Source organism: Sceloporus occidentalis, unplaced genomic scaffold (genome assembly GCF_023333645.1).
Source record: "Sceloporus occidentalis isolate IW3139 unplaced genomic scaffold, rSceOcc1.0.p SCAF_3, whole genome shotgun sequence".
NCBI lineage: Eukaryota > Metazoa > Chordata > Lepidosauria > Squamata > Phrynosomatidae > Sceloporus > Sceloporus occidentalis.
In genome coordinates this window covers 86,366,418-86,381,059 of record NW_028316983.1, presented here as the reverse complement: position 1 = coordinate 86,381,059, position 14,642 = coordinate 86,366,418, and the positions used below count along the sequence as shown (strand labels likewise).

The window sequence follows — 14,642 nt, the reverse complement described above, 5'->3', positions numbered from 1 at the left end:
AGTTACACATATAGATATATGAAAATCATAACAATCTCATGATATCATATAAAATTTATATTCTTTTTGTTGACTGCTTTATTATAAAGGGCAACCATCCAGATATTGTTGGACTGCATCTCCCATCAGCCCCAGCCAATGCAGCCAATGGTAAGGAATCCTAAGAATTGCAGGCAGACAACATCAAGAGTGCTGCTCTTTGCCCAACCTCTGCTTTATAAAAGGATCAGATATGGCTTTCAGGCATCATGTCTCAATAAACCAAGTGCTTTACTGCAATCTTGACACTTTACTCTTTAAGCCATGGGCTGCCAAAGTGCAAATTAATACACAGATTAGGTTGTTGTTGTGGTGGTGGTGGTGATGTGCCTTCAGGTCATTTCTGATTTATGATGACCCTAAGGCAAACCTGTCACAGGGTTTTCTTGGCAGTATTTGTTTAGAGATGATTTGCCTTTGCCTTCCTCTGAGGCTGAGAGTGTGTGACTTGATCAAGGTCACCCAGTGGGTTTTCATGGCTGAGTGAGGATTCAAATCCTGGTCTCTAGAGTCATAATTCAATACTCAAACCACTACACCATGCTAGCTTTCTTGGATTAGTTTACCAAATTAATAAAACACACAGGGTTATTATAGTACACCTTAGTTCACAGGTGCTCATATAATACTGATTTCACTCAATATATTTTTGCTACATCAGATTAATCACTGTTAGGATTAATACCATGCTACTTCACTATGTCTATAAATAAATATGGTTAGAATCAACTGCATGTAAATGGAAAAAAACTCCTTATTATTTGAAAATTAAGTTACTAATTTTTTTTCAGCAGGTAGAAAGGAATAGATCAACACACTATTACATTAGTGGGTAACATTAGTGGGTAGCAATCAGTTTTGGCAAGTGGTTTCATAAATGATATGGACCATATCAAATAGACTGGAGCCAATATGTAGGCAACAGGAATAGCTGGAAAAAAAAGCTAATACATAGTATATGAAAATCTCTTAACCCATACCATATTCCACTGCCAGATAACAGCTTCCTTAATTGAGATAAGAAACTGTTGGTGCCTTCAAAGTTCAAAATCTCTGCTTGGATTGTGATAGTAGAATTCAAAGACACAGGAAGGTCAGCATGCAAAGGGATCTTGTAGCAGGTTTGATAATAACTGAAAGAGAGAAGTTGGTAGCATGACCTTTGAGGAAGTAGACTCAAGTCTAGAAAAGCTCACGCTACAAGATCTCTTTGCATATTGGGCTATGACAGTATGGGTCTTTGGAGCAAATGCTCCTTTGGATCTGCTTTCACACATACAGGCATTATTATTACTAAGCAGTCCTTCCTTGTTATAGGTTGAAGAAAAACATTTGAGTTTTATGAGCTGAAGAAAAACACAAATGGCAGTCACAACTAGCACAGACCCATCAAATCAACAGAAGTTATAAAGTGGTGTCTTACCAAATTCCTATTGATTCTGTGAGTCTACTGCAAGCATGTTTTTTCCTTTTCATTATCAAATATTTTTGTCAGTTTTGAGAGGTATGTGTCAATACATATTGGAATCAAACTTCCACTATAATTCTGAAGGTTAATAACTGCACATGCTGTCCCATACCTGAGCTTTTGTGAAAGGAATCAGTAGATGACCTCTTAGTGCTGACAAAATTCTGCAGAGTGGAGATAACTGGAGCAAATGTAGGGTGAAAGTGGCTATGAACACTGTGTTGGCTTATCTGTAAATGAGAGGAATAGCAGTAAGGTTCAAGGGAAAAACCAACACCTTGTATTTTGTATCAAAGTTTTCCAAAGCAATCACATATACAGTGGATTACAGAAAACCAAATTGATTACTTTGGAAATTTCTTTTGGTATCTGTAAACAGTTCAGAATCAAGACCTGCAAGCCTTCCTTGCTGTATAACTGGACATACTTCTAAAAGCAGTGACAAAGATGTGTTTTAAGAACTCTCCCAGAGAGCTATAGATATTAAACAGGAAGCAAAATAATTGCCAATACTGTATCTGCATTTAAACGAGATTCAAAACATGCATAGATACACAACATAATGTTGTTTGGCTTACTAAACCAAACACATGGAAGTTCATTTAATACCTTTCCTCCTCCCCCCTCTAAACCTCAGGTAAAGCTTTGACAGACTAGAAATCATATATGTGATAGACAATACATGTATTTCTTTAAAACATTTAATTCTTTCATATCTGGGTCTCAGCTGCCAAGTCTCAGTTGTTCAAAGGTTGTGTCTAGCAAAACAGCCATCTCCTCTAGGTAAAATTGATTTTTTTAGGCCACATAGTGCCAATGAAATGTTGCTAGAATGTGGATTAGTGATCTGCAGGGTATACAGAGAATTCATTAGCAGTAGCCCTGAGCTTCCCAGAACACTCAAGAGACCAGCAGGGAAGAAGGCAATGAAATAATACATTTGTTGACCAAGCAACTAAGCAGTGTAATAGTTCAGGGAAATCAAGACATCACACATGTTTGGAGACTGGACAGTGGCATCAGAAGGAAGGAAGAACAGTGGAGAAATGGTTAAAGATCCAGGTCAGGCTTTTTATCATGCTGTCATTTGTCTACTGACTTTTATGGGGACATCATAGGATAATGTCATCCCATATTTGTAACCATAACTTGGAAAAAATGTTTAACAGCTACTTCTATAATCTCTTGGCCAGCTTGTCTTAGAATTCCTGGAGTAGTAGTCCCTAACCCACTCACCCCAAAACAACTCCAAGCAGTGTTTGTAACCCTTGATTATCATCTCACTGCTTTAGTCTCTTTCCTTTTTTATAATGGAAAACACATTAAGGAGAGAAAGACGGAACAGGTAGTGTCTTCTAACTGGTAGCATGACAGATCCTCCATCTGGTAACATCCATAAACTTCCTGTGAAATTCTAGCTCAGACTAGTTTAACCCTTTTACTTATTCTTGCTGTATGTTGATGTGGATAATACAATGACTTTTTTCACTTCTTTCTCATATACATTTTTAGCCATCATATGGGTTCTAAGGCTAAAAAGCAAGACAAATGCAAAAAGGAATATATAGTGGGCCCTCGTTATCCATGGGGGATCCATTCTGGACCCCCACCACCACAGATGCCAAAATCCGTGTATGTTCAAGTCCCATTTACTTCAATGGTGGCGTGGCCACCCCACCATTGACAACAATGGCAATTTGGAGGAGCTGCTTCCTCCTCCTCCTCCTTTTCCCACCTCTCACTGCACTATGCCTTCCTCTTCCTCCTCCTGCCTCAGCGCGCCTTTCTCCTCCTCTTCCCATGTGTCTTTTGCCTTCCTCCTCTTCCCACCTCGTGCTGTGCCTTCCTCCTCCTTTCCCTTGTGCCAGGCCTTCTTCTTTCTCCTCTTCCTCATGCTGCGCCTTCCTCCTCCTCCTCCTGACATGCTGCCCATTTCTCCTCCTCTTTCTCCTCTGCCACCCCCCCCCCCCGGCATGCCACCTGCAGATGCTCAAATCCACGGATGGCAAGTCTGTGTATAAGGAGGGCCCACAGTGTGAAATAATGAATTTTGATCCAAAACACACTGGAGAAATAATCCAGTTTGAGACCACTTTAACTGCCCTGACTTAATATGAGGGAATTCTGGGAATGGTAGTTTTGTGAAACATTTAGCTTCTCTGTCAGAGAGCTCTGGCTCCACAACAAACTACAGTTCCCAGCATTCCCTAGCACTGAATCGAGGCAGTTAAAGCAGTCTAAAACTAGATTATTTCTGCAGTGCGTTTTGGCCCTTTTTCTACAAATAATTGCCCATATATTCTAAAAGTATATATTGCTTTTTTTCTCAATTATATTCTTTATTGATTATTTTTAAAATTTAAAAAATTAAAAAAACATTTTTGAAATTGTCATACATCCTCCAGCTGTGTACATAATATTTTCTTGATCGTTATAACTGACAGATGCATGGCATTTATAACATCTTATATAAATTTACTTCCCTTATATATCTCTCCAGCTTGCTATTTAATCTTATTTCTCAACTACTGTTAAGTCTTAGATCGGCTTACTCGCAATGAATTTAATGAAAATAAATTTTCCATTAGTCTTCTATCATATATTTACAATCCTCACTAACCCATCGTGACAGTTCTGAACCATTTCTCAACCAATTATTATTTCTGTGTATTGATTATAGACCTTTTACTCTTCAAACGTAATTGCTGTATAATTCCCCTTTGTAACCTTCATATAATTTACAAAAGGTTCCCATGTTTTAAAAAATTCTTCCTTTGATTTCCCTTTTATGAGCAAAGTTATGTTGTCCATTTCCATATACTGTAGTCATAAAGCTTGTATATGCAATGGCCAATAGTTGGTTTTTAAATATTTTTCCAGTTATGTGCGTATAAAGTTTTAGCAGCCGAAACCATGTAAAATATAAGCTTTCCATATTTTCTTTCAACTTGTTCTTGTTCAATCCTACTTAAGGATTATAACTTGGGATCTTTATTTATAGTTGTCTTTAATATCTATACAATAACAGTATGAATATGTGTCCAAAAATCTCGTGCCTTTTTACATGTCCACCAGCAATGATAATATGTGCCAACCTCCTTTTCACACTTCCAACAAATATTTTTACACTTCTTATTCATTTTTGCCAAAATATAAGGGGTTAAGTGCCATCTAAATTGCATTTTTATCATATTCTCTTTTATACCATAATTCGGGGTATATTTGAGCAATAATTTATAAAAATGAGAAATTTCATGTGTATCTTCTTTAATTTTTTTAAATTTCATTTCGCCATTTCCTATCCCTTGAAGTTTTTCATCTATCTTAAATCTTTCTTTTATACGTCTATATAAAAACCAGTTGCATTTATAGCCATCATTGAAAAGTTCTAATTCTGTTTTTAGTCTTCTTTGTTCTCCATCCAGCATTGTTAAATCTTCATAGATTGGCCAGCATTCACAAGACATTTTCTCATTCTTGAACAATGCTTCATTAATGGATGTCCACAGTGGTATTTTTGGAAACCAATTAACCTTTATTTTCTGCCATACATTTAGAAGTGATTTTCTTATAAAATGATTATTAAACTCCAGGTTTACTTTAATTTTATCATATAATAAGTAGCCATGCTAACCATAGATCAAATCAGCACCTTCCAGATTCATTTTTTAATTTTTTTTCAGCCTTATTCAATCAAAAGTCCAACTCAGAACCAAAGCTTGATAATATAACTAAATAGGATTTCAGGCCATTTTTTGTCTCTCAGCATGGAAGCATTCAATCAACAAGAGTCTTTTTGGTCACCAATAATATTGGATCAATATTCAGGGCCATATTATAAATGGTTCAGTTGATACAATTGCTCCAGGCTTCTCACTGATGAGGGAAGAAAGTGTTGCTTGTTCCCTTTTCAACCTCAGTCATTTTTCCCAGTGTTTCTGTTGTCACCATCATTTTGGTACTTAAATGACTGAATAAACAGCATGGAATCAGACGACTCATCTCACTGAAATTTCAGGGATGGAAATAGCTTCACACATTTGCATTCTGTCTACTCTAATTTCTACGACACTGATCCTAGAATAGCTGGCATATGTGAAGGGGACCATATTCAGTAATGCTCCAGGGCCCCAACCACATCAATTTGAAATCGTCTGAATTATGGCTGTAGCTGAATTCTAAAGTCTAATGCTCACAAGCCAAATCACCACAAACCAATGATTTTCTTTTTCTTATGAATTTGGTACAAACCTGGCTGTGTTGGGATGTTTTTCGTGATGACGGCCAAGAACCAGCTTTCAGTCGTCCGATTTCCAACTGTACAAGCCCTTGAGCACACTTAGCATGTGACAGAAATACACAGCATACAGTATTTACATCTTGATAGAAAGTTTTCCTTTTACTAGACATACAGTGGATATTTTTTAAAAAATCACAAGGCTGAATAGACTACAACTACGATATAATATATTGATTATTTGAAAAAGAGATCTCGGAAAATATTTAATTCACATTTATTTCACGGTTTTCTTTATCAAATAATCTTTAGCAATACTGCAATTAACCGTACATATGAAACTTAAAGCAAGAAAGTAGAACACTTTCCCAGAAGAACAAGAGGCAACTTTCAATTTCATAAAAAAACCTGGATACAACTATCAATGGACTGTACCATTATCTCTTTATGTCAAACAACCCCTACCTGCCGAAGAACAAGAGCATTAAGAAAATCTCAGTGCTGCAGAAAGAATCCTAGCCTATATTTCTATGAGCAGAATTTTTACATTATGCCACTGAAATTAAACCGTACAAGTACAACATTCAAAACTGTGGATTCAGCAAATCTCTCTGCCTCCAACACATACAAATATTAAAAATCTACCAGCTGAAGCAACTCTGCTTTTGCTCTTTGATACCTGGAATGCTTTTATGGCAGAAATAGTATTAGAGGGGAAATACACAAACTCTTCTAAATAATTTCTTACATTATCAAATATTTCAAGATAAATATATATCTAAAATAAATGCCTAAATTTTACATTTTTGATGCAATTGATTTACAGACAACTTAACTACTCATTAACTCTCTCTATATTTATTTCTCTCTTTTATTTCAAAGTGTACTTGAACTGCTTTTCAGGACTGCAAGAATGCTACAAAGATATATTCAGAATATTTAAGGGAGGTGTAGAATTATAAGCAAGCTTCTTTGCCTCACACAAGTTATTTATACCTTTAAGGAAATACAACTTCGAAGAAAAAGGTTTCCAAGACCCGCTTTTGAAGGGGCAATACTTATAATTATGAGGAGAGCTCCATAACTATGGTGTCACTACCACAGAAGGCTCTGTCTCTCATGTGCAGCAACCTCACTCACTTATAGGTAAGCACACAGTAGGACCTTTGAAAAAAATCATAGAGCTAGAAGTGGCCTCATGGACCATCAGGTCCAACTCACTGCTAAGTGCAGGATCTTGGCATTCAAGAAATATCAAATAGATAAAATTGAAATGACAATATACTTTACTTTTTATAAAGAGCGGGATATATGCTTCAGTCTGCTTGCAAACATTGGTTAGTACTCAAGAATATAAAATGTACTCACCTTAAGAATGGTGGCAACTATCTCTTGGGAAGCATGTCTTACATTCTCTCCATTAACAGATAAGATCTGATCCCCTTGAATAAGTCGCCCATCAAGGTCAGCAGCTCCCCCTTTGACAATATCAGAGATAAAAACTCCATTCCCATTTCTAATGAAGAAAGATGCACACATATTATTTCACAATCAAAAGTATTTTTAAGCTGACAATTTGCACACAGAAGGGATACAGACATATCAACTAACATAACCTAATTTCTAGCAACACTGGAGATTCATATTTTAGTCTTATTTTTAATTTGCAATAAACTGTTACAGAAAGTAGGAAATCGTTATATCCATTAGGTAAGGAGACTTGGAATATGATTACATCCACTGAAGTCAGTCCTGGTTTGCGTTCTAAGGAGCAACTGCCACAGAGTGCTGTCCTCAGCCATTGGCCACACCTGGTCTTAAAATGATTATGCTGATTTATTTCTACTATGTGGTTAAATTATTTATCATCATTACCACTACCATTATCTACAAAATAATGGTGTCAACATTGCTATCACTCTGACACCAGATGGAAATGTGACTGTTCCCAAAAGTCTTTTGGCTCTAACTGGTTTTATACAAAACCTTCACAGGTATACGTTTCTAAATAATTTCAAACTGTTGTAAATTTTAATTTAAAATTTTAATGAGTTTTAAACTTATGAAATGGTTTAATTTTTTTTTAGTCTTTAACATTCATTTTATTTTCACACTGTTTAAATTAGGTTAGTTTTATTATATGCAACCCTGAAATTATTAGATAGAGGGCAGGGCATAAATATTTGAATGAATGAATGAATGAATGAATGAGCACGAAACATATTTAGAACACTACACTACAGCATTTCTCAGCCACTCAGTTTGCTCTTCTAAATGTGAAAAAGGAAACAGATATGGTATTTAATTCCACTCTTTCCATCTAGAAAAAAACAAATGCTGCTCCCTTGTCTTCCTCTCTCCATCTGTTAATCTTCTTTCTATTATACCAAATATTTGGATATTATGTATGTGGTTTGAATAAACACAGAAGGAAGCAGATTTCAAGTCACCTAGAGAGCTTGCACTGCCAGGAGGGGTTCTTCTCTTCTGACTGATACCACCATGTGTACAAGGGCAATGGAACTGATAATGGAAGGGCTCAGGGCGAACATGCTCTTCCTTCTTGTGCATTCATTTAAACCACAAGAGATAACAACTGAATAGGGCTAATCCTCCAATAGTACTGTATATGTCATTCTCTTCAATGCAGACAAATTCATATTGTGATTCTGGGGTCAATATGCAGGCCATACTGAACTAACTGTTTCACTGTTGTCTCCAATATGCTAAAGAGGAGGACTGGGACTGAAATACAAAAGGAAAGTCTGGGTACATCAGAAGAATTCAGGCAGAACAGAGACTGAGGCCTGTTACAGACTGCCAAAATAAAGCTGCTTCGGGTCTCTTTGGAGGTATGCTGTTTAAATGATGCATGCATCCTAAGAATCCAGAAGCTGCACCAAAGCTGCACTCCAGTGCATAGGAATGGAGTGTGGCTTTGGCGTGACCTCCAGACTCTTAGGATACATGCATCATTTAAATAGCATACCTCCAAAGAGACCTGAAGCAGCTTTATTTTGGCAGTCTGTAACAGGCCTGAGTTACTTTATGGTTTCATGCAGTTGGGTAAAGAGTGATTTCATCTTGTTTGTCTTTAATGTGTATTGTGGGAGGAATGATGTGGTATAATGAGGGATAGTCATGGTTTTCCCCTTCCTTTTATAGTGGTGGTGGTGGGGAAAGCAAGTAGTTTGCTGAAAGACTGGTTTCCAGTCCAGGTATCCAAAGCACGATGGTTGTACACTGAATTGGAGGAACTCTAACTGTTATAATGTTCTCTCACAGAAGAAACTGGAAACTGCCATTCAAAGCCTCTCTCCTTGGACAACAGAATAGGAAACTGCTGCCATTTTATATAAATTATTATGCTAATCACAAAGCTTTCCACTGAATCACAATAATTTTCAGATGTCTGTCTCCCCAAACTGGCAAATATTTTCCCCAAGTCTGCCCTATTTGGTGAGCCTTTTTATAATGAATGCAACAGCACTGTTGTGTTTGTTTTCTATTGTGAAAATGATCTCAGCAGAATGATGGCCAGCTGTGATTCTTACCGTTTCCCAACAATGCTGAGTCCCAAGCCTCTGCCCATTTTCCTTTGCAGTTCAACATGGAAAACCTCCAAATTCTCTTCATCTTTATAATGAGCTTCATCTCTATATACAACCAGTTGTACTTTTTGAGGAGTCTGTCTCAAGGCTGTGATAGCATCTTCATGACTAGCATTCCTCAAGTCTATACCGTTAACCTGGAATAAAATAGCATACTATAACTACAATTCTGCTTGTTTGTTAGAATGTAATTAGGCAAGTAAAAAACAAATCAAAATAAATCAACATGTTTATTGTTAAGTGAGAGAGAGAAGGATGTTTTCAGCTGAATAAAGTAACTACATAAATTTTTCACACTGTTTCATATCCCAGATTATCTAGTCAACTGTAAGAGTCCCAGTGCAGAAGCCTAGAACCTCTGAGGTGGATCAGATGTACTGTATATACTTGACTATAAATCGACCTCATGTATAAGTCAAGGGCAGGTTTTGGGGCCAAAATCATAGATTTTGGTATGACCCATGGATATGTTGAGGGTAAAAATTAGGGGCATGTAACAAAGGATGTAAAAGATGAAAAAAGGAAAACAATGTCAAAGAACTTACAAAACATCAGCAGTTATAACTGTTTGTGGTCACACTAAAGGCTGTTTGGATGAGAGAGAGTAGACAGTTGTCAGGGTTTCCAGGATAGATTATATTTTTGCCTTTCACCAGGAGATTGTTCCTTTTTTGATAAGCATTAGAGTACTTACATTGACCTGACTCAGGTTTTTTGACTGCATTTTTTGACTAAAATTTCTAGACTTAATTGAAACATTTCTAATGAATGGGTATAACTACACATAGTATCTACACTCTTACCCCGGGATACGAATGCGCCGCGATACGAAATTTCCGGGTTACGAAAAAAAAAATAATAAAAAATATTTCCGGGTTACGAAGGTTATTCCGGGTTGCGAATAAAATTTTGGTGCTTTTTGGCGCTATTTTGCACGGAATCGCGGCTTTTCCCCATTAGCGCCTATGGCTTTTTCGGCTTACGAAGCCTTCCGGGTTACGAAAATGGCGGCGGAACGAATTAATTTCGTAACCCGGGGGCCGAGTGTATTTTTAGATTTGAAGATTAACTTAAAAATGTAGGTTTCCCTGCATTCACCAATCAATAGACCTAAAGTTGTAAGCTCAAAATGTATTAACAATTAGCATGAGTAAGGGTGCAATCCTATACAGGTCTACTCAGATGTAAGCACCACTTGCCATCACAAGTGTTCACTCCATGAAAAATGTATACAGCAAAGGTGAGGATCATGTAGCCCTCCAGATGCAGCTGAACTGCAAGCTCCAACTCCTATAGTCAATATAGCCAATGGCAAAGAATGCTTTCATTCAAATATGACTCGAAAGTGGTTAACAAAGAATGCTTGAAGTTCCAGTCCAACAACATCAAAAGGCATTTTGATATTTAGACAATTCTGTAATTTGAATGGCAAAAGAATATTTTTCCAGATTCCAATAGATGGCACACAAGACCACTCCAGCAGCTTTAGTTTTTTTCTTAGAACTCATGTTATAGTTAAAACTGTAGATAGTTTCATAAAGAGAGCCAAGACATTGCTTTCATAATGTCAATGGCCAAACAAAACCCCGTTTGGTTGAAATAACAAAACTAGAAGCATATGTTTTACTTGAATTCCTGACAGAAGCAGACTTGATATCCATAGTAATCTCCTAATTCAGATGCAACCAGTTAAAACTGGGTGATTTCCAGGTGTGTGTGTGTGTGTGTGTGTTTAAAAAAGTTTCCATTTTAGAATCAAATATAGCCATCTGCAGAAATTTCCCCTGGAGATAGGTGGTACTAATACTCTGGCAAACAGTTACAGAACTTGATACACATTGTCACTATCCTCTTGCTGCTTAGGTGGTGCATTGTAGGGTACATGAGCGCATAGAACTAGTGATTCCATAAAATGTGTAGCTTCTAGGAAGTATCCACACTTGAGAATGATGGCTATTGGCACAAGGGTTTTATTCTGAATTGCTGCCAGTTATTCTGCAGCTTTCTGCTCCCTTGGTTTTACTTCAAATCTCTTATCACACTAATTCCAGTAGTTCCTCTTGGAAAACAATGAAGACCAGAAAACTGACAAAACTGTAGAGTAACAAAACCTTTTGCTGTTGAATCTTTTTTTTAAATGGCTTCTGTTATGGCTAATTGGTCAGCAGTAGCCCTGGTCCTAGTATATTTCTCTTGATTTCTGGTGTTGGTAGGATATGCTCTCAGTTGGTGTAGTTGAACTCTGTGGATGTTTCTTCTGGTTTGGGGTTGTCATAAATGCTGAGTCCAGGCCCTCCTGAAATATACTATCTTGGTATCTTTGGAAGGCTGGTTACTCTAATATACACCGCCCATGCAAAACTCAGCTAAATTTAAGGAACTGTCATGTACTGGCTAACTTCAGTCCAAACAACAACAACAACCAACCCACCAAGCTTCAGTAGGTTCTGAAAGCTTTATTCAGAAAACTATAGTAGTTCACAGCATACCAATGTTGTCAAGATTGAAGCAATGTCTGTTGCAGAGTATATTAAAGACAATTCAATTTTTTTCACATGCTCAGCCTCCATTCATCTTCAAATCAAAATATTTCTTTTACCCAAGACTACCTCACCTTTCCTTTTTGTACCAAGAGTTCCCATCAAATTAACTTCCACAGTTTGAAGTGCATTTTTCTTCCCCTCATATCTGCTCACTAGCCAGCTTCCAGAAGGATAAACAATCTTTCCACACAGCATCACCACATATACAGAATATATGGCTAGCAAACATGGCAGGACCTATGATACTGATAGACACACAAAGAGTGATGAGACCTCTACAGAGCTGAGTTCTTGCCGCCACAGAGGAGAAGAGATTGGGGATTTGTTGCTTCAGGTGCAACAGCAACTTATCCAACCATGAAAACCAGGTTTCTTTACTTGTGAGGAGGTGGGAGGTATCAACTGCTCTGCCTCAGGTGGTAAGGTGGCATAGGCAGGTACTGAGATAGGGCCAGTCTCAAGATACTGGAGTCCGAGTAAGTAATTTGTTTCCTTTGAATTTTGTGTGTGTGAGAGAGAGACAGAGAGAGAAAGAGAATGTAGCATTTTCTCTTTTCTGGTCATTTCTAATGCTCATAAGCACCAAGCAAGGCAAACATGTTCCTTGTATGTGCAGTGAAGGATTTATCAGTTGCTGTTTTAATCATGTTTTAATTGCATTCTGGTAAGAAGTACAGTTGTTGTTTTAAGGCACAGAAATGGCAGCTAAAATAAGAGCCAGTCTGTGAAAGAGCTGTTAAGAGCAATTCCCAAGCAGTCTTCAATGTTTTCCTAACCTCCTTTCAAGGAAGTCATAATAGGTGTGCTGGGAATTTGTGTTGACTTGACAGTGAGCTGGTTCAGACATTCAGCAACCACAGTGGTTTCTACTCCTTTCTCTAAGTTGCAAAGCAAACACAAATTATTTTCTTAACTCTTTCATATCTAATATCCCAATATAAGACATAATGAAAAATAGCAAGCTTCACTGAGTGGCTTATGCAAAAATGGTTCTGTTTGATAGTTTGAAGATAAAGAAGATAACAGATCCCAGTTTTAGACTTTCAGGGTTTGGATATACAATTGGCCCTCCGCATCCATGGATTCTGCACCCACAGATTCAACCATCCAGGGCTTGAAAATATTCCCCACTTTCCCCAAAATTCCCAAAAGCAAACATTGATTTTACCATTTTATATAAAGGACACCATTTTAATATAATGGGACTTGTGTATCCACAGATTTTGGTATCCATGGGAGGTCCTAGAACCATACCCCAGCAGATATCAAGGGCCCACTGTAATTTCAGGCCTAAATAAAATGTATGCAGCAGACTAAAAGATTATCGTAAACTGGAGCAGGACTATTGGAAATGTCTATTGCTGATACTAATAAATTAATTAGTTCAACTGTTTTTTATCTCAACTTCAATTTTCTTCAAGTTAAGAGGCATTTCCCACACCTTCTTAAAGCACCAGTTCTGAATTGAAGAAAGAAAAATTTCAAGGTAGTTAAACATGACCCTTACCTCAAGAATTTGATCACCAGCCCAAAGTCGACCATCTCTAGCAGCTGCCCCTTCTTCATAAACTTCATGAATTACAATTGCATCCTAATGGGAACACATCAGCAAGGTATTAAGGTTTACAAATTAAAATAAACTTCCAAGCCTGTGGTCCACTACAACTTCTAAATCCTTCTATTGACAACAACCATATTTTAATCATGATGAGCAGAATTTAAGCAGGTTGCAGGAGCATTTGATCAAGTGTCACCACAAATCAGCAGGCTGTCCCAGAAGGACTTGATTTTAACCACAATAAGAGCTGCAATGAACCAACATTAACTGTGATTAAATCAAGCTAGGTTAGTTCTTGTTACTGTCATAGTCAAACATGGTTGTGGAATTCACACAGGAAAACAGGAAAACATACAAGTTTACTTAAACCTTCACAGCCATGATTAATAGATTGGTAGCCAGCATGGCTTAGTGGTCTGCGCACTTGACTATAGATCTTGAAACTAGGGTTTAAATCCCTGCTCAGCCATGGAAGCCCACTGCGTGATCTTGGGGGAGTCACACTCTTTCAGCCTTAGAGGAAGGCAAAGGCTAACTCCCTCTCAACAAATCTTGCTAGGAAAACCCGCTTGGGGTTGCCATAAGTTGGAAATGACATGAAGACACAGAACAAGACAACAAGTGTTACATTTGCACCAGGTACCTTCCTCTGGCTTGTATTAAAAACGTACATGTTGGCTACAAATATTTTTCATCATCCAAGAGTAATACTATCCTGCAGCAGATAGACATTTGCTACAAATGAACTCTAGGTTGATGTGCACCTTGTTTGTTGTTGTGTGGCTTCAAGCTATTTTTGACTTATGTGACCTATGGCAAACTCACTGGAGTTTCTTTGGCGAGATTTCTTCTTTGTCATTGCCTTGCTCTGAGGCTGAGAGCATATGACTTGCCCGAGGTCACCCAGTGGGTTTCTTGGCCAAGCTGGGAAATGAACCCTGCTCTCCAGAGTCACAGTCCAACACTCAAACCACTATGCCACACTGGCTCAACAAGTTGCACCTTAAACTTGTTTAACTATCATGATACAACTTCAGTATCACTGCTATGTTGAGTAACTGTTTAAAACCTACATGGGGAAGTGCAACAACAATTAAGAAACGGATGTCTTGTGCTGAGTAGCCAAAGTTTAACCTACCAGAAAAAATGAAATCCAGAAGTTTATTTTATTATTTATTTATCTGAT

General features: G+C 37.5%; 1 protein-coding gene across 8 annotated transcripts in view; it reads right to left on the bottom strand.

Annotated features, from left to right (window-relative positions):
• The window catches only part of PATJ (PATJ crumbs cell polarity complex component), a 210,028-nt gene that overhangs the window by 27,872 nt on the left and 167,514 nt on the right, over positions 1–14,642 (bottom strand). For 6 of the 8 annotated variants that reach the window (XM_089515294.1, XM_089515296.1, XM_089515295.1 and 3 more), the window contains exons 34-38: positions 13,406–13,489; positions 9,299–9,492; positions 7,113–7,260; positions 5,759–5,845; positions 1,620–1,737 (exon numbers count right to left, since the gene is read on the bottom strand). In XM_089515294.1, the coding sequence (XP_089371420.1) occupies positions 1,620–1,737; positions 5,759–5,845; positions 7,113–7,260; positions 9,299–9,492; positions 13,406–13,489 (631 nt within the window). Of the gene's footprint in view, positions 1–1,025; positions 1,173–1,619; positions 1,738–5,758; positions 5,846–7,112; positions 7,261–9,298; positions 9,493–13,405; positions 13,490–14,642 lie in introns of those variants that run through there. The other 2 variants (XM_089515302.1, XM_089515299.1) reach the window with 2 other exon arrangements.